At 37.7% G+C, this 26,857-nt stretch overlaps 1 protein-coding gene across 2 annotated transcripts in view; it reads right to left on the bottom strand.

Annotated features, from left to right (window-relative positions):
* Dgkk (diacylglycerol kinase kappa) overlaps positions 1 to 26,857 on the bottom strand; it is a 175,210-nt gene that overhangs the window by 33,411 nt on the left and 114,942 nt on the right. For both annotated transcript variants that reach the window (XM_021250013.2, XM_004872012.3), the window contains 6 exons: positions 23,119 to 23,302; positions 22,310 to 22,418; positions 21,409 to 21,548; positions 20,539 to 20,620; positions 1,019 to 1,110; positions 23 to 122 (listed from right to left, as the gene is read on the bottom strand). In XM_021250013.2, coding sequence (XP_021105672.1) covers positions 23 to 122; positions 1,019 to 1,110; positions 20,539 to 20,620; positions 21,409 to 21,548; positions 22,310 to 22,418; positions 23,119 to 23,302 — 707 coding nt within the window. The remainder of the gene's footprint in view (positions 1 to 22; positions 123 to 1,018; positions 1,111 to 20,538; positions 20,621 to 21,408; positions 21,549 to 22,309; positions 22,419 to 23,118; positions 23,303 to 26,857) is intronic.

Below are 26,857 nucleotides of genomic sequence, written 5' to 3'. Positions count from 1 at the left end.
TACAAAAGGAAAAGAAACTTACTTTCAAAATTACAGACTCTACCGCTGTATTGTTCTGTTTTATATGAGTCCAGGCCTTCACAACATCAACCATGAAATCTTCTACTTCTGAGCACAGGAATCTGGAAAGGTGAGACAGATGGTATGATATGACATGGACACTGAGGTCTAGAATCCTTCTCTTTTTTAATGTCCTTAGTCTCTTATCTTCCTCTTCTTTCTCTGTCTCTCCTGATCTTTTCTACCTTCTTTACTGTCCTTCTCTTCATAACCTCTACCTCTTCTGTTTTTTTGTGTGTACATATGATGACACATGCACCATCCCCACATCAGTCCAGTTTGATACCACTTCCCAAGAGAAGTGTCTAAAATAGGATGACTGGTACATCTTAGTCTTAGTTAAGAAAGTCCATAAAAGTGAATTACTTGGTTCAACTTCAGTCAGCTTTTCACCCTGGGTCAATCAGCTGTGGTTCAAGGGTCCCTCTAATGAAATAAAAACATAATGACATCAGGAGAACTCCCCTGTGGAGAATGTTTCTCAAAGGAGAGCATAGTAGGCTGTGCAGGATCCACCCAGGGAGTCCTGGGAGGAATAAATGACCACATATTTAGAAGGGGTTTGTTTTGCTTAGGTTGTTAGAGAGAAGTTACAGGTATGTATTGCAGACACCTTTCCCAGTGTCAAAGATGGAAAGCAAAGTTTCTGTGTTGTTGAATGGTCTGGAATCTTGTGTTTCCCTTCTGTATCCTTTCTTCCAAATACCTGGTTTGATTTTTTTTTCTTGTGAGCAACAGCAAGAGGCCTTGGCCTCACCCCAATCTCATCTTTCTTTACTAAAATTTCTATTCAGGAGGTTTGTGGTTTAAATTGGGAGAAATCTGATTTGGAAAGATAAACACATACATTACTTGACCTCAACAGGCCAGGTTATTAAAATGAACCCCATATCTGACCTGGAAATAGCCTGAGAGGGGCAAAAATATCCCAAAGGATGAGAGCCACAGGAAGACTCACCTGGTTGCAATGATCATCTCTGTGGGGTACTTGGCCTTCAGGATTTTGTTCAGCTCAGTGGTTGCAGATTCTAAGTGCTGGATAGCAGCAGTCTAGGGGAAAAAGGAGTGTTCAGCCCTGGGATCTTAGCACTATGACTTACTATCATTTCAACATCCCTCTGTGTTTGAAAATTTTCATAGTAAATAAGGGTTAAAACCCCTTCTAGAATTCTCATTGCTTTTGGGATGCTACCCACCTTCCCCTACAAACACATGCTAATTGCCTCTTTGGACATAATCACAATCAAAGAATTCTTAGGAACTTATTTCCCCCAAAACAAGGTAAGTTCAGAGAGTGGCCACAGCCCCCATGATATACACAATGGACCAGCAGCACTACCCCCGCCAAAAGCCCACAGTTATTGTAAGCTGCAAATACTGCATAGTGTGATTTCTAACTCTGAAAGTGACTCTTTCTGCATGGCAGGCTAGCATGGAGGAGAAATCCACTGCAGTGTCTGCTCTATGGGAGAGTGATATATTTACAAGCCATTTTGAGAAGCAGTTTATTGTTTAAGACCAAGCTACTATGGGAATCACAAGTCACAGAAAAAACATACTTCAAGGTTTCTGGGGTCACCTTACTGCAGTGACTGGGTGAGAGATGGCCACAAGACACAGTTGTGGAGAGGGGGAGGGCTAGACATGAATGGCCTGAGAAGCTTAAGCAGCAGTGAGCTCAGGCTGTGGAGGACACAGTGGTCCTTTCTCCTGTGGTGAGAAGCCAGGCTGGTTGTAAGTGATTTACTGAGGTCTGAAAGTGCTGGGATTAAGTTCAGTGTACTGCTTGGCCCCCTTCATTGCCTACTTCCAGGACAGAACTCAGTGGTCTGTTCACTTTCCACATCTGCTAATGTGATCAGGGAAATGCTTCAGCTTGGACATTTGCCACATCTTGGTGTGTATGGACAGAGGGGCATTGGGAGTAAATGGGGCACTTCACAAGCCCACAGGCTGCAATGCTAGCTGGGGACAGCAATGGCTCAGGGGCACAGAAGGGCACAAACACCAAAAGCTTCAGGAGTGAATACAACCCTGAGGCAAACAACACACTACTGACTTATCCTGCTCAGTGGGAAAGATGGGGCAGGACTCAGCACTCACATTGCAAAAAGTGAGTGTAGAAATACAATAGGCCCTAATTGTGACTCACTGTTTCTCTCCATATGTAGTAGATTTTAATACCACAGGCCCTGGAAAGAAGCTACTGACACAAACACCTCAATGTGAGGGAACTTTTTGGACTCATTTGTTTTTCATAGTTTTTTGAGGATTTTTGTTTCCTTCTTTTGCTCTTTTTTTAAAACTTATTTTCTCTTCTTTTTCTTGATTTTTTGGTTACATTACCTAATTCTATTTTTTTCCTTTTATTCTTTAATTGGATTTTTAATCTTACTTTTCTCTCCTTTTCTAAGTTTTACTTTTTTCATCTTTTGCTCTTTCCAACCTCTCTATTTTTATTGTTATTATTATTACTACTGCTATTAAGCTTTATTAATTTTTAGCTACTTAATTTGTACCACTATTGCTGATTTCTTTTTTATTGTTAATAGTGGTGTGGTTGTTGGTTTTATTAGATATTTACTGTTTGTCAATATTTGGTTTGCCTGTGTCTGTATTATAATTGCAGAATTCTTTTCTATTATTAAAGGTGGAATAGTTATAGCTTTTTTTATGGTACTGGAGATTTAACCCAGAGCCTTCACACTGAAGTACATTCTCAACCCTTTTAAAATTATTTTTATTTTGAGACAGGGTCTTGCTAAGTCACTAAGTTGCCCAGGCTGGGCTTAAACTTGTGATTCTCCTACCTCAGCTGCCCAGAATGTTGGATTACAGACATGTGCCACCATGCCCACCTATAGTTCCAGCTTTTATTGGTTCTTATGGTATGTTAATTCCTGGTTTGTCTTTGACCCTATTATTATTGCTAATTTCTTTTCTGTTTTTGATGGTGGCATAATTGTTGCTTTTATTTGGTTTTTAATGTACACCAATATTTGGCTTGTCTTAGTTTTGTCAACACTACTTCAGTTCATTTTCTCCTCTCTAAGTGGTGCTGGGGATAATGTGTCAAGAAAGATGGAGACTAAGAAGACCCTCAAATATTATGTTGAGTAGGTTGAAGACATAATCAACTCCAAGGACACAGCACAGGGGGACAAAATCTAACTAAAGAGAACTCCACAGTAGTGATAGAATTTACCTACCCTAAACTGATCTTCAACCTGCAGCACAAAAGCAATAGAAAGCAAGGCAACAAGATGCCTCCAAAACTCCTTAACTCCCTCAAAACTAGTCATATAGGCATGGAAGTAGGGGAAGTTACAGGCAAAGAAGTCAAAAGACAAATGGTCAAAATGTTTGAGGAGATCCAACGAGAAACAAATATGCAAATTTGTAAGATGTTTAGCAAGTGTAAAGAAGATTAAAATAAACAAATAAAGGATTTAATTAATAAAATATTCAGTGAGCTTAAAGAAGAAACAAACAAAAAGCTGATTGAGTTAGATAGGACAATATAAGACATGAATGACAATTTTGGTAAAGAACTAGAAATTATGAAAAAAATTAAGAAGAAATTGAGGATATGAAAAATTCCACAGAAAGCATGAGTTAGCAGATTTAACCAATGTGAGGACAGTGTCAGAACTTGAAGACAAAGATGATATAGTAGATCATGTACCCAGTGACACCCTAAAACAAGAAGACACTATGGAATCTGGATTCAAGAGCTGCTAGATGACTAAAAAAATAGCCTTAGAATTATAAGAATAAAGGAAAATTAGAAGATGAATCAAAAAGTATAAAACAATATTCACTAAAATAAATTTCCAAATGTATGAAAGAATTCAATATTTTAGTAAGTCTCACAGAACTCCTACTAGCCATAACCAGAAAAGAACCTTTTCACAACACATCACCATTAAGTTTCATAAATTCAACAAAAAGAAAGAATATTGAATCTGTTAGAGAGCATCAAGTGACCTATTAAGACAAGTTTATCCAAATGACTAAATTTCTCAGCATAAATCTTAAAGGCCAGGAGAGCTTGGAGTGAAGCTTTTCAAGCCCTCAAAAACAAATAAACAAACAAACAAAACAAAACAAAAACTATCAGCCCAGGCTTGTAAAACCTCCAAAATTAGCCTTGCAAATTAATTGAGAAGTAAAGACTTTTCATGACAAAGAAACCATAAAAAATATATGACCACCAAATTTGCATTGCTGAAAACACTTAAGGAAATCTTAGACAGAGACAGAGAGGCCACCAGTACTAAAAAGCCCAAAGGAAAGTACATATCTCACTGAAAGAGTAGTTAAACAAAGGGAACAAATAAAGAAATCAGCACTTGAAAAATAATGTAATGAGAGGATTCAGTAAATACCTTACAATAATAACTCTTAATGTCAATGGTCCAACTCCCTAATCAAAAGACACAGAGTAGTTCAAAAACCAAAATCCAACCATATGTTCCCTTTAAGAGACACACCTCATCTCAAAGAAAGCACATAGACTGAAAGTGAAAAGATGGAAAGTGATATTTTTAACTATCTTATTTTAAGACACAACAGACTTCATGCCAAAACTTATCAGAAGAGGCAAAGATGGCCACTACATACTGGAAAAGAGAAAAATTCAAAAGGACGAGATAACAATTATATATGCAACAAATGTTGTGACCCAACATGATAAAACAAAACTACTGGACATAAAAAGGCAGATAGACACTAATACAATCATAGTGGGGGAACTCAATACCCCACTTTTACAAAGACAAGTCAACTAGAAAAAAAACAACAACAAAGAAATATCAGAGTTAAACTGCACCATTAAACAAGTGGACTGACCAGATATCTATAGAGTGTTTCACCAATCAACAACAGAATAAACATTTTCTTCAGTAGCACATGGAACTTTTTCCAAAATAAACCATATCTTAGGTCATGAAGCATGCTTACATAAATAGAAAAGAATTGAAATAATCACCTGCATACTATTGGATCATAGTAGAATGAAACAAGAAATCAGCAACAAAAGAAACCACAGAAACTATGCAAAAATGGAGATTAAAGAATGCATTATTAATCAATAGATCACAGAAGAAATTAAGGAAGAAATTAGAAAAAATTTGAGAATCAAATGATAAGAAAGCACAACATACAAAAACCTATGGGAATTTATAGCTAAATGGATGCACATTGAAGCCATACTCTTAAGTGAAATAAATAAGACACACATTTCAGTTTCTCTGGTGTGAGAAACTGAAAGTGTAAATAAGGATCAAAATGTATAATAGATAATGTGAAACAGGAAGAAAAGGTCCAAAGGGGAAGGGGAAGGGAAAGAAGGGAAAGGAATAAATATGAGAAAAGGAAAAAAATGGAAACAAATTCTTTGTAAATAGGGAGGGGTGGAGGGGTTGAAGGGAGGGCAGGGGAACAGGGAAAAAATAAGAACCAAGATATATCATGTAAAGGTACAAATTCCCAATTAAAAAAAGAATAGCACTATTTCAAATAAATAATGATGCATCTCAAGATCTTAGAAAAATAGTAACAATCCAAATTCAAAACTAGTAGGAGGAAAGAAATTATAAAGATCAGAACAGAAATTAATGAAATTGGGAAAAAAATTACAAAAGATCAATAAATCAAAAAGTTGATTCTTGGGCCGGGGATTTAGCTCAGTGGTTCTGCCGCCTGTTTCGCAAGTGCAAGGACCCGAGTTCGATCCCCAGTACCAAAAAAAAAAAAAAAAAAGTTGATTCTTTGAAAGGATAAACAAGATTGATAACCACTTAACCAAACCTACCAAAAGAAGGAAAGAAAACCCATATCAATGCCACTAAAAATGAAAAGGGTGAAGTCATAATAGACACTACCAAAATTCATAGGATTATAAAAAACTATTTTGAAAACTAATATTCAAACCAGAAAATGAAATAGAGGTACAGTAGTACTTCAGTTCACAAATGCTTTTGTTTGTGAACAATTTAGTTCGTAGACAGAAGTGTTTGGCAAAATTTTATTTTTGTTTGCGAATTTTGCATTGGGTAACAAACACAACCACAGCCATCTGTCTCACATGAATACGAATGTGGCCATCTTTTCCAGAATTGTGGAACAAATTAATTTCATGAACTGAGGTACCACTGTAGTAATAAAAAGCCTAACAACTTGTCGGGAGCAATGCTACATAATTTTAGGGTAAAATCATTTGGTTAGCCTAGTTCTCTTGCCTACAGCCCAGCTACAGAATAACTCCAGTTTGGCCCCTGGTCACAACTGAGACTTCAGTGATCCAGTGACGCTGTGATTCTCCAGGACAAGAAACATCCTGGGAGCTGAAAACATCCTGGGAGAACAAACATCTGCTCAGTTCCTCATTGTTCTTGGACCGTTAACATCTTGTTTACCCAGGATGTACTGAACTCTCTGCAAGCCTTTTGTTACACCTTGTTTATCCCAATGTGACCTATTGAACTCTATATTTCATTTGTTACATTTGTTTCTCCCGATGTATTGAATAAAAAGTGCAGTAAGCTGGGGGCTTTTGTCTTTGCTGCCCAGAGCAGCACTGGTCAGACCCAAAGCTCAGCTTCTTCTCAGTCTCCTTTTTCTACCTTTCCTGTAATTCGCCTTGTGCTGCCGTGGCTCTCAGGAGACCAGGACTCACTGCAGAGGTTCTGGTAATGTCCCCTTCCCCTGTTCCCTACAACAACTAAGTAAATCCCTGGGTTTACTGCAGAATTCTATAAGAACTTCAGGGAAGATCTAATGCTAATATGCCCCAAGCTGTTCCATGAAACTGAAAGGGAAGGAGCACTGCCAAACTCATTCCTGAAAGCTAGCATTGCCAGATACCAGAACCATACAAGGATTTAGCAAAAAGAAAACTATAGGCCAATCATCTTAATGAATATAGATGCAGAAATCCTCTACAAGATAATGGCAAAGAAACTGCAGCAAATCATTAAAAAGATCATACAGCATGACCAAAGTTGGCTTTATCTCAGGGATGCAAGGATGCTTCATCATACATAAATCAATAAACATAATACATGAACAGAATCACAGACAAAAATCACACAATCATCTCAATAGACACAGAAAAAGCCTTTGACAAAATATAACATTCTTTTATGATTAAAAACAAACCCTGACAAAAATAGGTATAGAAGAATCCACTCCCTCTATAATACTAAATGGAATAAATATGAAAGCATTTCCTTTAAAATCAGGAACAAGACAAGGGTATCTACTCTTACCTCTCTTGTTCAAATAATATTTAAACCTTTAGCCAGAGCAATCAAGCAAGAGAAAAAAATAAAAGGCATGTGATAGGAAAGGAAGAGGCCAAACTTTCATTTGCAGAGGACATGATCCTTTACATAGATGAACCACAAAAGTGCACCCAAAGACTCTTAGAACGAATAAGCAAATTCAGCAAACTGGCAGGATACAAAACCAACACACAAAAATCAATAGTGTTACTGTGCACCAACAATGAACTCACTGATAAAGAAATCAGCAAAAAAAATTCCCATTCACAATAGCTTCACAGATATTAAATACCTAGGAATTAACCTAACCAAGGAAGTAAAAGATATCTATAACAACAATAACAACAAAAACATAATACTCTGGAAAGACTGTTTAAAGAGGACAACAGAAAATAGAAAGACGTCCGCTGTTCTTGGACAGGCAAAATGACTATTGTCAAAATGGCCATATTTCCAAGAAAGATATATAGATATAATGCAATTCCAATCAAAATACCAATAGCATTTTTTCCAAGAACTAGAAAAAAGTCCTAAAATTTATATGGAAGAGACTCAGAAGAGCCAAAGGAATCCTGAATAATAAGAGCAAAGGAGGAAGCACCACAACCCTGGACTTCCAGTCATATTACAAAGCTACAATGATTAAAAAAAACAAAACTCCAGCATGCTACTGGCACTAAACAGATGTGCAGATCAGTGAAACAGAATCGAGGATGCAAAAACCACCTCATTCACCTTCAGCTATCTGAGTTTTGACAAAGGAGCCAAAAATTTATGTTAGAGAAGATAGCTACTTAATAAGATAGCTATTTAATAAATAGTATGGGGCAAACTGATTATCCATATGGAGAAAAATGGATTTAGACCCATATCTCTCACTCTCTTCTGAAATCAAATAAATATGGATAGAAAACTTAGATATAAAGACAAAAACACTGAATCTGGTGGAAGATAATATAAGTAAAACTCTTGAACACCATAGGCATAGGCAAGGACTATATGAGCAGATCCTCAAGTGCACAAGAAATAACACCAAAAATCAACAAATGATATATCAAATTAAAAAGCTTCTGCACAGCAAAGGAAACAACCAACAGAGTGAAAAGATGACCTACAGAATGGGAAAAATTTTGCCAGGTATACATCAGACAGAGGACTACTATCTGGAATATATAAAGAAATAAAAAAATTAGCTCCCTCAATAATAAAAGTCCTGATTTAAAAAATGAGCTATTTTCAACATAGCTGAATAGAGGAGGAGTCACATCAGGAAGACTCAGAGAAAATCAACTAAAAACACAAGTAACTGAAAGAAGGGGAGGGCACATACCCCAGTGCAAAAATTCGATTTGAAAGAAAAGACTTGTAGTTGAAACAAAATATATGCATGGAAGCTTAAAAGAGGCAAAGCAGTTTAACAGGGCTGCCTGTGGGGCCTCAGCCTGCACCCAACACAGGAACTGCCATTCTGAGAAGTTCCCCAATAGCTGGCAGGATCCAAGTAGTGCAGCAGAGTCAAGTCACACAGGATAGACTTGACGTATACAGCCTCTCACCTCATTGTCCCTTCTCCAAACCAAGGACATTACAGTCTGGCAGCATTTCTTGCTGGCACACACAAGGGATGAGTGACCATGGAGCTGCTCCCTCCCCCAACCTACCCATTCATACTCAGACTGAGCAGATAAACAACAACTGCTGCCTGTGTTGAGAGTTTTCAATACTGGACCTGGAGCACATCTGAGTCACCACTGGGAGCTTGCAGTTTATCTCAAGCAAACTGGGACATTCATCTGGCACACAGAGCTAAAACTGGTCCAGTTCAACCCTGTCACTCAGCAACCCAGGCTTCTTTGAGCTAACACTGAGCTTTTACTATCCTCCTTCAATCCTAGACCCAACAGAGTCTGACACCGAACAGTAGGCTACAGGCAACCAGGGTTTACATGGGGTAGTCCAAACACACTGGGCACAGCAGAGTCTCCACCCTGCAGTCAATGGTGGGTGAGTGACTCTGGTGCGGTGCCTGAGTTGCTCAGAGCAGAATCTGGTGGGACACCACTATGAGAAGGGCCGGGTGTTTGACCTCTGTTGAAGAATACTCCTGTGGTCAGACCAGGGAAGGACAGTCACTGGAGACTGGCAGCAGCTGGAGAGCACACTGGGGGGAATCTCACTGGGAGGCAGGGGCAAGATGATCATACCCCTAGTTTTAGCTGGAGCTACACAGGATTGGAAGCTCACATTGGCCCCTTGTTCACATTGTTAGCAGACCTCTATACCCAACACTGTTCTGGGTGCAGACTGCCACCTTAGACTTCCAGCATGAATAAAGACATATCCTGCCTTAGAGCTCTGCTTCTTAACAGGAGCCTGGGGAAAGGAGCCTTGTGTCCAAAATAATTGAAAATTTTCTTCTACTATTCTTTATTTGCTTATATTATTTTTTCATTTTAAAATTTTTATCATACTTTTTAAATTTTTTATTAATTTCTTTGCTTTTTACTTTCTGTTGTTTTTCTCCTTCTATACACTCCCCCCATACTTTTATCACATTATTTTACACTATTCTCGTTTTTGAGAGTGTTTGTGTATCTATGTATTGCCTCTTCTTATTTTCCTTCACCCCCCAATATAGTTTATACAGGGTCAGGGAATTATCCTCTGTTCATATATATCCTCTCCAACTTTAACCCATAGCTCTTCACCTGAACTCTTTCTCTTGTGTTTTATTCATTCTCAATTTTTACTTTTCTCTTCTCTCCATATTTTCAATTGTTTCTCTTAAACTTTCTCTCCAATATTTACATCAATCACAGAATCTTTCATCATCCCCATTTATCACTACCAATGTTGTACAAAGTTTTCCCAGTTATCTCTTTCTAAATGTATAATAATAACATACCCTTAACATCAATAGGACCCTTTGCCTCCCTCCTATTTCTTCCTTCCCACAGCACAGAGCAAAGGACTTAAAATTTTTTCCCTTTTCTTCTATTTCTCTTCTCTTCCCCTCTCTGGCATTACCCAATCCCCTACCCCCCTCCCTGGGCTTTATAAAATTACTGTTGAATGTTATTTTTCACCAGTAGGGGAGAGACAGCTATCACATTCAGTGCACATTTATGGTGAGTCAAGACTTGGATTGTTATAATGCTCACACTATACCTGTGGATTTCTTCTTGAGGCTAAAGGGAGACTCAGTTCAGGGTCTTATGGAATGTTATTTCTCAACTAGCCCTGAAAGATTTCACTGCAATGGATTAGCCTGTTACTGCTGTAGTTGAATTGATTCAATAAGAATAATCCTGACTTAGTGGAGAACTGAGTGCCAGTGAATGTTTCTGCTGAATCCACCATCACATCCAGGGAGAGGCACAGCAAGAGTTCCTAACCCAAGAACTCACAGAACCAGACTCTGCAAGAATGGCTGCAATCTGGCAGAAAGAGGTCCTGAGTCTGAGGTAACTTCAGTATTGCAGTAGAAGGATCCAAGGTATTATTCGGGTGTGAGTACTCAGACTCTCGTGAAAAGAAGCTACTTAGGATTCACATATGCAATGTCTCATTGGAATATGTATTCTGTGTTCCTGTCAGACATCTTATTGGTTTAAGTTTTTGTATGTTTCTTCATTTGTTTAGTAACATGGGGTTGTGTTTGTTCTTTTGTGATTTCATATGTTTATTAGGTTCTTCTTATTATATATTTGTACATTGTCTCTGAATTAATAGATGTCTAAGTTCTCCTCCATGCCTCAGGTCTTTATCTCGTTCCCCTTCCTCAAACCCCAGAGACAACACTACTAACATATTTCTTTATTCTTTTCCTCCTCCCAATTTCTTTAATCCTCTATACTTAGCTCCCTCACAGTCACTTCTATCCTCACTAGTATAATTCCTCAATCCTCCCCATCCCAGGCCTTTGGCCCCTCTATATCTTACTTATCATACTGTCCTCCCCATAAACAAGTTCTGATAACCACATAGCTTTCCTTAACCACAAAGTGAACTCCTTTTCTCCCTTGTTCCCATAAAATATTCTCTGAAAACTCTCAATACTAAATTTTCAACTCAACTAAAAGTACTCCCCCCAAAAGCAGAACCTACATCAATCTTTTCTTTTCATCTACCACTATTCTCCTCTTCAAACCTCCCCTTTAGTGCCTAACACTACTCATTCAACCACTTCCCATTCTTCCCACTCCACCTCACCTGCCTCACTGTAAAGCAACCACAAATAATAAACTGTCATAGTGTGCATAGAGGATAGACGAAGGAGGTAAGAATAACTTCAAGGACTATCATAAAAAGTATTATAATATTGACTCTTTGGATGCTGTAATAAATAGAAGCATTTCTTCCAGCCAAACATAGGTTCAGAGATGAAAACACTTGCAGTAAATAACAGAAGGAGTAACTAATAGCACTAGACATATAAAGCTGAAAATTATTCCCAGGGAGGCCACATCCTACTAAAAATCTCAATATAAGCTACAAACTTCCTTCATGTCTCTAGTCTCCAAACTTCAGTAACCCATCTCTCTAAAAAAAGATATGAGAAAAAAGAGGGAACCATATATAATTTAATGCCCTCAACTTTCCTGGCAGAGTCAGGGGCCAAAAAAGGGAGAAGAAAACAAACACCAGGTAGCAGACATCTATGAAAAGTTCTTAGAAAGGATGAAGAATATAGATGAGTTCAAAGAGAAAGTGAACCAAAAGTTCACAGCAATTATAGTCAAAATGGCCATGGTGAATACGCCCATGGTAAAAAGTTGGATGAGCTAACCAAAACAGTTCAAAATTTGAACCGTTCAACAAGGATATGGAATCATCAAAAAGATGCCAGACAGAACAGTATATAATTCATACATTGGAGAAATGACCAATGTGAAGACAAACTGTCTGATATTGAGGACAAAATAGTGAATTACAATAAAGAGCTCAAAGAAAGTGAAAAGAAAATAAGAGAACAAGAGAAGACTATCCAACAGCTACCAGATGCCAACAGAAAATTAAGGCTAATGGGACTTAGAGAAAAAGAAGAAGATAGCACAGAAGCATTCAGTGATATGGTTATAAAAATTATGAAATAAAATTTCCCAAATATAAGAAAAGATAGCAGCCATTCTTTCTGGAGTGAGGTGGAATCTCAGCGCTGTTTTCATTTGCATCTCTCGAATGACCAGTGATGTTGAACATTTTTTCGTATGTTTATTTGCTATTTCTACTTCTTTGTCTGAGAAATGTCTGTTCATTTCAGATGCCCATTTTCTGATTGGGTCTTTAAATTTGGGAGGTTTGATTTTTTTAAAGTTCTTTATATAGTTGAGATAGTAGACCTTTGTCTGAGGGACTGCTGGTGAAAATTTTTCCCACATTGTGGGTTGTCTCTTCACACTGTTGGTGGTTTCTCTTGCTGTGCAGAAGCTTTTTAGTAAGAAGAGATCCCACTTGTTGATAGTTTGTGCTAGTTCACGGGTAACTGAGGTTTTGTTCATAAAATCTTTTCCTCCACCAATGTTTTCAAGAGTTCTACCTAACCTCTGTTCCAGGTGATTCAGTGTTTCTATTTTAACCAATAAAAAATGCTGACAGGGCTGTGGGGAAAGAGGAACCCTCCTCCACTGCTGGTGGGAGTGTAGACTGGTGCAACCACTCTGGAAATCAGTATGGAGATACCTCAAAGAACTAGGACTGGAAGCCCCATTTGACCCAGCTATTCCCATGCTGGGGATCTTCCCCAAAGAATTAAAAGAATCATACCACAGTGATATATGTGTACCCATGTTCATAACAGCACAATTTGTAATAGCTAAAACTTGGAAACAGCCCAAATGCCCATCAACTGGAGACTGGATAAAGAAAATGTTTTTTTTTTTTTAATAAAATGGAGTACTACTCAGCCATTAAAAATGAGAAATTAGAGACATTTATAGCTAAATGGATGCACATTGAGGCGATACTCTTAAGTGAAATAAACAGGACCCACATGTGTAAATACTGAATAGTTTCTCTAGTGTGAGAAACTGAAAGTGTAAATAAGGACTAAATGGTATAATAGGTAATGCCAAATAGGAAGAAAAAGGACAAAGGGGAAGGGGAAGTGGGAGGGGTAGGGGAAAGGAAAGAAGGGAATGGAATTAATATGAGAAAATCAAAAAATGGAAACAAAGTCTTTGTAAATAGGGAGGGATGGAGGGGTTGAAAGGAGGCCAGGGGAAGGGGGAAAAATAAGAACCAAGAGAGATTATGTAAAAGTGCAAATTTCCAATGATGAATGTCATTATATTGTATACCTAAAATGTACCAATAAAATGAAATTTAAAAAAATATAAGATAAGATTTTAAAATACAAGCAAGTAATGCTTATAGAACACCAATTACAATAAAAGGAAAAGTTCACCAAGGGATACCGTCGTTAAATTCACAGATATTCAGCAAAACAAAACAAAACAAAAAAGAATTTAAAGGCAGTAATAGAAAAAAATCACCTATAAAGGTAAACAAATTAGAATTATAGCAGACTTCTCATTGCAAATTCTGAAGGGTAGAAAACTTGGATTGAAATATTTCAAGCCCTAAGGGCAAATAGTTTCCAACCCAGATTAACTTACCCAGAAAAGCTATCCTTCAAAATAGATGGAGAAATATTTCTATGAAAAGGTATTTCTGTGAAAAAGACAAGCTCAGAAGATAGATGAATGCTAAACAGTTCTAGAGAAAATACTCAAGGATATTCTCAAAAGAAACAACAGATTGGACACAGCTAAAAACACATAGGAAATTAGCAAAGTCAATGGATAAACAGGTACAAAGACATCAGGAGAAGAAAAACATAGGATCCACCAACAGATAAAGACGGCAACAATTGTAAATAATGAACATATCTCAGTAATATCTCTCATTATTAATGGCCTCAACTCTCCAATCAAAAGACATAGACTGGCAGACCAGTTTAAAAAAAAAACAGAATTCAACAATTTGTTACTTTAAAGAAACTCACCTGTTCAAAAAAATATTCACAGACTAAAAATTAAAGAATGGAAAACAACATTTGATACTCTGGGACCCTGAAAACCAGCAGGGGTAGGGATTCTAATATCAGACACGGTAAACTTTAAGTTAAAACTGATTAGAAAAGACAAAGAAGGTCACCACATACTAGTTAAAGAAACACTCTAATGGGAAGAGATAACATTCATAAACATATATGCACCAAATACTGAAGCACCTATCTTCATAAAACAAAAACTGCTGAAATGAAAAGATAAAATAAACATTAACACAATCAGAGTAGGAGATTTTAATAACCCACTTTCACAAAGAGACAGATGAACTAAATGAAAAACCAATAAAGAGCTGAACCACGCCCTTGAACATATGGATTTAAGAGACATATACAGAGTATTCCACCCTTCTACAACAGAGTATATATTCTTTTCAGCAGCACATGGTACCTTCTCCAAAATACATCACATACTAGCCACAAAGCCTGCTTAAGTAAATATGAAAGAATTGATATTACCCCATGCATACTATCCCACCACTGTGCAATAAAAATAGAAATCAATAACAGAAGATATTTCAGAGAAAGCAAAAGCTCCTGGGAAATTAACAACATATTCCTAAATAACCAAAGTTTCACAGAAGAAAATAAGGAAGAAATTAAAAAATTTCTGGAAGTTAGTGACAATGACTGTACAACTCAACAAAACCTCTAGGACATTATGAAAGCAGCCCTAAGAGGAAAATTCATTGCAATCAATGCATACATCAGGAAAAAAGAGCAAGTCCAAATAAATATCCTTATGAGAAATCTTAAGATAATTGAGAAACCATAACAAACAAACCTCAAATGGAAATTAAGGAGAAGACTTGTAAGTCCTTAGTCAAACTCACCAAGAGAAAGAAAGAAAAGACTCACATCAATGCAATTAGAAATGACAAAGGTGAAATCACAAGAGACACTGTCAAAATCCACAAGATAGTAACTACTTCAAAAATTATATTCTAAGAAATTAGCAAATTTTGAAGAAATGGACCAATTCACAGACACATACAAACTACCAAAACTAACCCAAGAAGATACAAATATGATTAACAACCCAATAACAAGCAATGAATTTGACTGTGTCATAAAGAACCTACCAACTAAAAAAAGCCCAAGACCTAATAGATAAACTGATGAATTCTACAAAACCTTTAAGGATGTTCTATCACCAATACTCTTCAAACTCTTCAAAGAAACTGAAAGGGATGGAGTGTTCCCTAACTCATTTATGGAAGCCAGTATTACCCTAATCCCCAAACTGAATAAAGACTCAACTGAAAAAGAGAACTCTAGACAAATCTCATTAATAAATATAGATACAAAAATCCTCAACAAGATACTAACAAATAGAAAGCAGTGCATTATCAAAAAAAAAGATACTTCATAATCAAGTAGGTTTCATCCCAGAGATGCAGGGATGGTTCAACATACATAAGCCAATAAGTATAATATATCACATAAATAGTAGCAAGGTAAAAAACCACATGATCATATCAATAGACGCAGAAAAGGCTTTCTACAAAATCCAACACCCTTTCATGACAAAAAAAAAAACATGAAAAAAACAGGTATAGAAGAATCATATATGAATATGATAAAGGCTATTTATGACAAACCAATGGCCAGCATCATAATAAATGAGGAAAAATTAAAAGCATTACCCCTAAAATCAGGAACAAGACAAGGATGTCCGCTATCACTGCTTCTATTCAACATAGTACTTGGAACATTAGCCATAGCAATTAGTCAAGAGAAATAAAATGGATACATATAGGAAAGGAAGAACTCAAATTGTCATTATTTGCAGATGACATGATACTCTATATAGGAGGCCCAAAGGATTCCATCAAAAAACTCTTAGAAGTAATAAACAACTTTAGCAAAGTACCAGGATACAAGATCAACACACGAAAATCTTTAGCATTTGTGTACACCAACAATGAACAGGATGAGAAGGAAATTCTGAAAGCAATACCACTCACAGTAGCTTCACAAAAATGAAATATCTAGGAATTAACCTAATCCAGGAAGTGAAAGACCTCCACAAAGAAAATTACAGTACCCCAATGAAGGAGATTGAAGAGGACATCAGAAAATGGAAAGATGTCCCTGCCCCTGGATAGGCAGAATCAATATTGCTAAAATGGTCATACTTCCAAAATTGTTATACAGATTCAAAGCAGTCCCAATCAATATACCAACAGCATACTTTACAGATTAGAGAAAACAATTCTAAAATTCACATGGAACCAGAAGAGACCCAGGATAACAAAAGTAATTCTGGGCAATAAGAGCAAAGCAAGCACCATAGCAATACCTGACTTCAAGCTGTACTACAAAGCAATAGTGATAAAAGCAGCATGGTCCTGGAACAAAAAGAGATACATGAATCAATGGAACAGCATTGAGGATACAGAAACCTCCCCAGGTGTATTCAAATATCTGATCTTTGACAAAAGGGCATAAAGCATATGTTAGAAGAAAGCCTATTCAACAAGTAGTGTTGGGAAAACTGGTTATCTGTTTGCAGAAGATTGAAACTGGACCCTAATCTCTCAGAGTGTGCTAAATTAAACTCAAAATCTATCAAAAGACTAAACATTACAACAGAAACATTCAACCTGTTGGAAGATAAAATAGAAGTTATAGGTGTAGGAAAGGATTTTCCAAACAGAACCTCAATTGCACAAGAAGTAACAGTAAGAATCAACAAATGGGATTATATCAGACTAAAAAGCTTCTGTACAGCAAAAGAATCAATCATTAAAGTGAAGAAACAACCTACAGAATGGGAAAAAGGTTTTGCCAGCTACTCCTCAGACAGAGGACCAATATCTAGAATATATAAAGAACTAAAAAAAAAATTAAACCACCTAAAATTAAAGATCCAGTCAAAAAATGAGCAAGAGAAATGAAGAAACACTTCACAGAGGAAGAAATACAAATGGTCACAGATATATAAAAAATGTTCAAAATCTCTGGCCATTAGAGAAATGCAAATTAAAACAATGCTAAGATTCCATCTTACTCTGGAAAGACTGGCAATCATTAGGAAATAAAACAACACATGTATACCAATGTTTATAGCAGCACAATTTGTAATAGCTAAATCCTGCAAGCAGCTTGTATACCCATCAACAGATGACTGAATAAACAAAATGTGATATGTATATAATGAAATATTACTCAGCTATGAAGAATGATAAAATTGAGACATTTGTAGGAAAATGAATGCACCTCGAAAATATAATGTTGAGTGAAATAAATCAGACACAGACGCTCAAATGCCACATACTATCTTTCATCTGAGTGAGGCATAGTACAAAGAAAATGGTATGGGATGGGTAGAAAGGGGTAAGAGAATGGACCTCTTGCAATAGGGAAGTGGTCCAAGGAACAAGAATGATGGGTGAGGAGGACTGGAAAGGGAAATGAGAAGAATAAAGATATGCCATGTACATGGACCTATCAACCCAAATTAATATAAACCTATATGCCATAACATGAGCTAAGACAAATAATGTCAAAAAGTATGAAAAAAAGGGATAGGGGAATTGGTGGAGGAGGGGGGAGGGAAAAGGAAGGGGATTAAAAAAAAAAGCTGTAATATGTACATTTAACCACTCTCAAGATGATTGTAAACTGCATCAATTGCAAACATGTACTAATAAAAACTTTTAAAACAACGGGCTATAGAAATGAATAGATACTTTTCAAAAAAAGAAAGACAAATGGCCAATAGCTACATGAAAAAATGTTCATTATTTCTGTCCATTAGAGAAATGCAAGTGAAAACAATTCTATCACCCCATCTCATTCCAGAAAGAATGGTTATCATGAAGAACTCAAACATCTCCCCAGTACTCCCCCCAAATAAAAAAAAATCAAATGCCAGCAATGTTTTGGGGAAAAACGGAATCCTTCTACATTCCTGGTGGGAATGTAAACTAGTAAAACCACTATGGAAATCAGTATGAAGATTCCTCAAAAAATGAAAAATTGAAATTCCATTTGACTCTGCTATACCCCTTCTGGGTATTTTGCCCAAAGAGTTAAAGACATCATATTACAGGGATACATGCATACCCATATAGCAGCACAATTCATAACAGCTAAATCTTGGAAACAGCCTGTATGCCCATCAACAGATAAATGGGTAAATAAATGGATATATATATATATATATATATATATATATATATATATATATATCCCAGCCATGAAGAAAGATAAATTTGAGTTATTTTTAGGAAAATGGATGCACCTTGAGACTATAATGTTAAATGATACAAATAAGACACAGAAGGGGAAATTGCATGGTTTCTCTGATATGAGAAGGCCAAAAGTATAAATGATTTAGAGAGTGAAATAAAAAATAGATGATAGGGGAATAAAAAGAAATCTTGTTGATGTCCTCAGAGACAATCTTGGATCTGTAGTTACTCTAAAATTAGCAACGTTTTCTATTTTCTCTTATTGAAATTAATAATTTAAAGATCATATGAAGAACATACTGTTTGCCTCATGTTTTAGATAAATAAACAATCTCATATTACATAGCTAGTAAATATTAGAGCTGGAATTTGAATTCACATCTTCCCATTCCACGGGTGTCACCTCTTTATTTTATTTATTGATTGACTGATTGACTTTTTTGCGACAGGGTATTGCTGTGTAGTTTAGGCTGGCCTTGAACTCACTATGTAGCCCAGGCTGGCCTCAAACTCTCAGTGATCCTCCTGCCTCATCTCTAACGTGCTGGAATTCAGGCATATCCCACCACACCTGGCTCAGAGTGTCACCTCTGAAATCATAATATTACTAATAATGACAGATCAACTTATATAGTAATGACTATGTGCCAGGCTCTCTCCCAGATATATGCGTACATCATTTTTCATGTAATCTCAGTAACCATCCTAAGAAATATGTATTAATCTCATTTTACAGAAGATAAAATTAAAGCAGGGAGAAATTGGTAAGTTGCAGAGCTTCAGTTCAATTCTCAATTCTAGGTAGTCTGGCTCTTGAGTCTCTACTCTTAATTACAACTTCTACTCCTGTCTGTCATTTTCTACATTTAAAAATCTACCAAGTTCTGATAATTCTATTTTTCCAGTATGTCTCAAATATGTCCACTTCTCATTCCTGTTACTACTTTAGCAGTTCAAATAATAGTCATCATCTCTTGCCTAGACAATTTTAGCATCTAGCCTTTTTCCTTGCCTCCGATCTTTATTCCTTCAATTATTTCTCACACATTATGGAATTTCTCTGCTTAAAACCCTTCTGTTAGATAGCAGAATGGATAGATGGCTGGATAGATGGCTGGATATGTGATAAAGCAAGTACAGTGAAATATTAATGGTAGAATCTACCACCATTTCAACTTCCCTGTATGTTTTGAAATAAGCATAAAACTTCTTCTAGAATTCTCACTGTTCTTAGTATTAAATTCTAAGCTTTCTATTACAGTTTACCAGCCCTTCCTGGTCTGGCTCCTGCTTATTTCCTTAGCCTCCTCTTTAGTCTCTCTCTTTGCATGCTCCATCCCTTGGTTCTAATGCCCCCATTCTTTGAATATTCTATGTCCTCTCTTGCCTTCAGAATAGTACATGTTGTTCCATGTGCTTGGAATGGCCTCTTTTCTTTTTCTCCTGATTAACTCTCTCTGGTCCTTAGGTCTTTTCTGAAATGACACTTTTTCTTGAGAAGCTTTCCCTGACTCCTTCCAGACTGATATAAACTTGCTGTGTGTTCTTGTACTTCCTTATATACTAACACTCATAGTACTTTATTAAAACTATTTTTGCTATCTATTCAGGTAGACTGATTTCCATGAAAACATAGATTATATCATTCTTCTTTATGTACTAGAATATACAAACAGATTCTAGAATAGTATCGCACATATAGTATTTACCCTATATTTTGAATGCATGAATAAGTAAAGGGCTGAATGAATTATATCAGCAATAACTAACATATTTGTAATAAATAGCTGATGTCTGCCATGTCCCTAATTCTCAATGATCTCATCCTTATCAGTCTCATGGAAATACAAAAGTTTCTCTCTGGACTTTGCTTATTATTTCGCTTATAATAAAGATGTTGGAATTACAGCTGGTAAGTGGTTACCTCAAATTTCGGTATGTCCATTTCAATCTGTCCTTTTAGCAACAGGGGTTGTTTTGGAGTCTCACGGATCATCACACTCCATCTGAAATGTGGTTCAAGACAGACATATATTTAGGGTTTGGCTTTATTACAAGTTGGAATAAATGTTTCACAGATCAAGAAAGAAGTCAAAAAGTTTATGTATTGGAGCCAAATGGAATATAAGGGATACTAAAGCAATCTCTGGCCACCTGATCTCAAGGTATCCTGCCAGAAGGCATGATTTCTCTAGGGTTTCCACAGTTGTCAGAGAGCAGTGCTTCTCGATCAGAGGTAACATCAAGATCACCTCTGATACTTTTGTAAAATATAAACACCAGGGCAGTGCCCAAGACTTATCTTTATGGGCATCAAGAATCAAATATTCAGGCATAGAAAGTCTTTTCCTTTTCCCTTCAGGAGATAGAATGGCAGTACTCTGTCTTCTATAGAGCAGAGATAATGTAAGCCAACTGGGGCTGAACTTTCTCCGTATTAAAAGTTTCTTGAGACTCTGATGACATCATACACTCCTTACCAAGAAAAAACTCTGCTTACATAGATAAGTGACTGGAATTTGAAAGAAGCTCACAGAACCCTTGACATTTTTCCATGGGGCCCCTACTACAGGATCTTTTAGGTTTGAAGAAGAGCTTTAGTGATATTTGAAGGTGGCAGATCATTCATTGGCTTTTCAAAAAACCAGGGTCTGCAAACTGCCCTGCACTGAAACCAGAAAAGAAATGGGGCCCTGAGAGAGAGGTTGAGTATTCCTGATTGAGATGATGTAACTGGGAGTAATTGGTATGGGGGTGGAAGAGGCAAGAGAATTTGGTTTTTTTGGTGACTCACCTGTCTAGAATTTTCATGCTCGCCTGCTCTACTCTGTTGAGGATGTCCAGCGGTGATTTGTTTTTCTCCCAGGATGCACCCCAACCCAGGACACGGGCCAGATCATTGCCAGTTCCAAGTGGGATGACTGCCAGCTGACACTGCAAGAACAAAAAGGAGGTACCTGTTTCAGACAGTCATTCTACTAAGCTTTACTCATGAAAGAACCCAGAAGCTGCTCTTTGGGAAGAATTATGGTCTTAAAGTCAGTTGTTGTAAGAGACTTCATATTCTAGGAAGTGTAAATAGGAGGATTTTTGAAGTGGAGTGAAATTTTCCCTAAAGAGTTGGACTTCTCTTTTAGCAATGAAAAACTTACTTAGAAAAGTTGTTAGAATATACCAAAAGTTATAACCATGTTTACAAAAGAGAAATATAATTACAAATTTCTATTTGGGCTGGGCCCAGTAGCTGTAGTGCCTCAGAAGATAAAACTATTGGAATTAGAAGAGCAAGGGCTGCCTACAGATGGGAGACTGTTAGAGGAAAGATTCTGCCACATTTGAGACTCAGTGGGAAAATCAGTAGCATCAGGAGGGGAAGGAATTTAGAGGCTACATGCTGTTTATGGCCTCTTCAAAAAAATTGCTTGCTTTCTTCCCCATCAGCCCTTCACTTTGAAGCCTGGAGAATGGGCACTACTCATTCTCTCAATCAACTACTTCATTTTTCCTTCATACAGATAAATGACCAGAAAATGGCCTGGGTGAGCAGGTTTAGATTGGTCAGGTTAGTTATCAAAACCATAAGAAACATGTATTTCATAGACAGGGAGGGTAAAGACTTGGTACTTCATGGGATGAACAGCTCCACACCCTTACTCTTTCTATCAGTGTCTAAACTGAGTCAGCCAGTGACTTACCCTCTCCTGTAATCCAAAGGCATCAATCAGGGACAGGACCCAGCTCACACTGCCATCTCCACCACAAACCAGAACACGAAAGCGAGCAAAGTTCTTGAACATGCACAGCCTGGAAGGAAGAAGGGGTAACATCATTACATGAACAGCTGGGTTATATAACTCCTACAGTGTTTCAGAACCCAATAACCGCTGATTTAGCATTCTGATAACAGGATACCTGCCTTTTCTCCCTTAGCTTCTATCTCTATTGTACCTAGAACCATAGGTAATTTCCCACAGGTGATCCCAGAGATCAGGCCTTGGCTCAACTGGCACTCTTTTGTGCTCAACCTTACTCTAGAAGTCATAAAAAATCCCCAGTCAAATCCATTTGGTGGAGCCCAGGAAGAATTGCCCTGCATTCATGTGGCCAATGGTTCACAGGAACCAAAACTGAGCAGCCAGATGGTCCCCAGATAAAACAGGCTTATAATAGCGAAGGAATTCCCAGGAAAAAGAATGAGTGGCAGCTATATTGGTTTGCTTCTTCCTCTGAGGTCAGAGCATATGATTTCACCTCTTCCAACCAGAAAAAAGGTGAGGTAAATTTGAGAGCAGGATGTAAGCTAAGGGATTTCTGGAAGAGGGCGAAAAGTCTTACAACCAGACAAATCAAATGCTCTAGAGTTATGTGTTTGTGTCCTGGCTTGAGAAATAGATCTTTCCTGCCCAGGTTATAGGACTGATTTCAGGAGCCATTCCTAGTTAAGAACATATGGAGGGAAGAGCTGCTTCTACATACCCAACTACATCTCTCACACTATGCTTACCCTGCTTCAGGTCCACCCTTCGATAGGTCAAACACTTGAGATGGGTTAAGGTATTGCTTGAATTTTCGGAGGAAGATGATTCCTTGATGATCGCCACTTTTGGAGTTGATGAAGATGAGCAAGGGGCATGAACAGGCAGATGACCAGTCGCAGTTCCAGAAGTCTGACGACACTACTAATTGGCCTAATACACACAGCAAAAAGAAGAAGAAGAAGAAGAAAGAGAAGGAGAAGGATAAGAAGGTCATTGAAATGAAAACAAAATATGAGGTAGCATCACATTTTGCAAGAACTTTTTGAGTATCAGGCCCAGTCTTCTGAGATTGAGGGGCAGAAGGAAAGTCATGACATCACTCAAAGGGATTTAAAAGTCTTTTTCTAGCTGTTTCTAGGCAAACAATACTTTCTGAGCAACTATTACATACCAAATATCATACTCAATAGTAGTTATAGTCCCTGTCCTCAAGCTGAGGCCACACACACACACACACACACACACACACACACACACACACACACACGAGTATGTTGGAATACAAGGAATAAAGAAATTGGTGACACAAACAAGGATTAGTAAAACTCTGTGGAGAAGCTAAGGAAAGAGAGGATTGAGAGTCCAGGAGAAGACCAGCATCCTAATTAGTCTTTTCTCTGCCAGGACTAGCTCAGTTCTCACAGTGAGAAGACACCAGGTCAGGACAGAAGGGAAGGAAAAGCTGTCAATATTTCACTGTGGAGTGAAAAAATAGTTTTAATCATTTCTTTAATATTTTAATAGGGCAATCAATTTTAGTTTAGTTTCTAGGGGGAAACAAGACTATAAGGGAGTTGTCTGAACAAGAAAGAGGTTTTTAATAATCTCCAACATTGACATTATCCATAAAGAACTGGGTTTTGACAGCCTAAATAGCCATAGACTGCCATCTCAGGCTGAGTCTTAAAGCCTGTTGGCAGGAAGACAGGCCATGACAAAGGCCCCCTAGGAGTGGGATGCTAGACATATAGCTAGCCTCCAATTCTCTGAGCTCATGACTTTCCAGGGATGCCTCAGCAAAAGTAAATCCATAGGACAAAAACCATGTGTCTCACTCCTGAGTGGGATGGATGGGTTGAGATTTGGTGTAACATGGGTGAAAGGAAGCCTCAATATTTGGCCTGGAAAAACTAAGACAGGTTTCCTCTATGGGCCAATTCCCACTCTCTGGCCAGGGGAGCTTGAAATAATATAGCTTGGAAGTAATTACTTTCCCTGAACAAAAGTACTACTTCTATCACCATTTTTTTTTTTTTTGGTACCGGGAATCCAACTCGGGTCCTTGCGCTTGTGCAGCAGGTGGCGAAACCACTGAGCTAAATCCCTGGCCCCTCTATTAGCATTTTTAAACAAAAGATAATATGTTGACACAATGGTAGTTCCAACATACTCATTTATTCATTCAACAAATATGTATTGAGGACATTCTCTGTGCCTGTCATGTATGTATGTATGTATGTATGTATGTACTGGGGATTGAACCCAGGGAGTGCTGACTGACTATATCCCCACCTTTTTTCGAGACAGAGTTTTGCTAAGTTTCCCAGGCAGTCCTTAAACTCATGATCCTCCTGCCTCAGCCTCCTGAATAGCTGGGATTATAAGCATGCACCACCATGCCTGGCTGTGCCTGTCCTTTTTTATGTTCTTGGAAAATATAGTGGTAGACAAAATAGAAACAGTCTTTGCTCCTGTGGAACTCGTGTTTTGATAAAGGAAGATAGACCATGATGAATACATATAAAATAATGTGCTGTGAAGAACAATAAAGCCAGGCAAAAAGACAGAGATTGTTATTTAGATGAGTCTTCAAGGATCCTTCTCTGGGAAGATTACATGCAAGATGAGATTCATGAGGTGAGGGAATCAGCAATGCAGATATCTGGGGTGGGGGTGGGGGGCGTTTGGGCAAGGATGAGACCCTGAAAAGGGAGCCTGGGGTGTTTGAAGGCCCCAGCCTCTTCACTGGCACAGCTGTTGTAGAGGAGTGAGTGGTGGGGAGAGTGGCAGAAGATGAGGTCAGATAAATTGACATCAAGCTGAGACGACCCAGTGAATCTTTAGGGTCAGCCCATAGGATATATAAAGTAGTATTTTTTATGTTCTTGCTCCCCTCTCAACCAAAGAATGTAAACTCAGGGGACTGTAGGAGATTGAGAGGATCAGAGGAAGAATAGTGGCAAGATTTCTTTTAATAGTATGTGTGCATTTTTTTCAAAAAATATTGTACTATGTGAATATATTAACCAGTCAAGAATTAAATTAAGAAATAAGAAAAAGAGACTTATGCTAGTACTATCTGTAAGTTAAATAGCCATGAGCATGTAGCCAAAATACTTTCAAAATTCATTTGGCAGTTTGGAGCACAGGCTGCCTTCTGTGGTGTGCTTGTACAAGAGGATGCAGCTGTGTCCTATAGCTTTTTGACCTTCAGGTTTATTTACTAACCTAGAGCAAACATCTTAACTTCTCTGGGGGTTCATCTCTCCATAGGTATAGTAGGAGCATGTTGCAATGATTAATAAAATAAAACGAAGTGGGGACGGAAACCACTCATAAAGAGAAAATTCTGTAATTAAGGCACCTGAACTTCAGTGTCAAAGCTCATTTTGACACAGATGATGACATAGGAATCAGTGCCAGCAGGAAGCCAGTCTCAGGAGAATATAGGGACAGCCCTATCTGCCATTTCTCCCAGAGGCAATAAGCATCTAAATTTGAGCAAGGCCACATTGGTCAAGAGAATCTTGGGAATGAGTGGCAAAAATAGGTATCACTGTCAGCTGGAATGTAATGATGTCTCTTGGGTTCATAACCAGGTAACCAACCCTGCCCACAGGTTTGCCTTTGAGAAGGCTGATGTTAATCCTAAGAGAGGATCCTGTACTATGTCACAATTTTATTCAGTTCAGATGGAAGCATGGAAGCCTGGCTTGTGAACTTTGAAGTACCCAAAGCTGGAGGAAGAGCTACTAATTGACAGAATCATATTAGAAAATGTATGAATGAAAGTCAGCAAATGAAATGTAAAGGAAATAAGTGCAAATCTTGGCCTTTACGCTCAAGTACATAAATTGTACTAGAACAGGATAATAGGGACTTGGTTTGGCAGCATTCGGTATGAAAGGAGCTTAGGTGATTTAGCTGACTTTAAGCTCCAGATGAGTCAACAGCCTGAAGAACTTTTAAAAAAAATTCATGTTTCTTTGAGCTGCATTAATACAACCACAGTGCCCTAAACTAGGGAATTAATAGACCCCTCTCAAATTTGTTCTGTTCACTTTATAGAAGAATGCTAAATTGGCATAAGGTTGGCTTACTCTTCACCTTTCTATATTTTAAAATCCTTTTCGATAAATGTTAGCGAATTTAAAACTGCCATTACTTATTGGCAGAAAGTAATAACAAACGGGGCATAAAGAGGTTAAATAACTTGTCTAGAGCCATAAAGTAAATGATGGAGCATGCCCTATCGAATGCAAATTCTAGTAGTGCAAATTCTTGGGCCCCACATAGTCTACTGAATCAAAAGTCCCGAATGTAGGGCCCAGAAATCCGTACTTTTTTAAAGCTTTCCAGATCACTTTTTTATTTGATATTCCGGAGGATTGAGCCCAGCGCCTCACATATGCTAGGCAAGCACTCTGCCACTGAGCTACATCTCCAGCTCAGCCTTGCAGATAAATCTGATGCATGCTCATGTTA

This window comes from Heterocephalus glaber, unplaced genomic scaffold (assembly GCF_053883595.1).
Source record: "Heterocephalus glaber isolate CG9 unplaced genomic scaffold, H.glaber_assembly_v1.0 deba00001546, whole genome shotgun sequence".
Lineage (NCBI taxonomy): Eukaryota > Metazoa > Chordata > Mammalia > Rodentia > Bathyergidae > Heterocephalus > Heterocephalus glaber.
The sequence above is the reverse complement of the archived record's forward strand: the minus strand, read 5'-3'. Positions and strand labels throughout refer to the sequence as shown.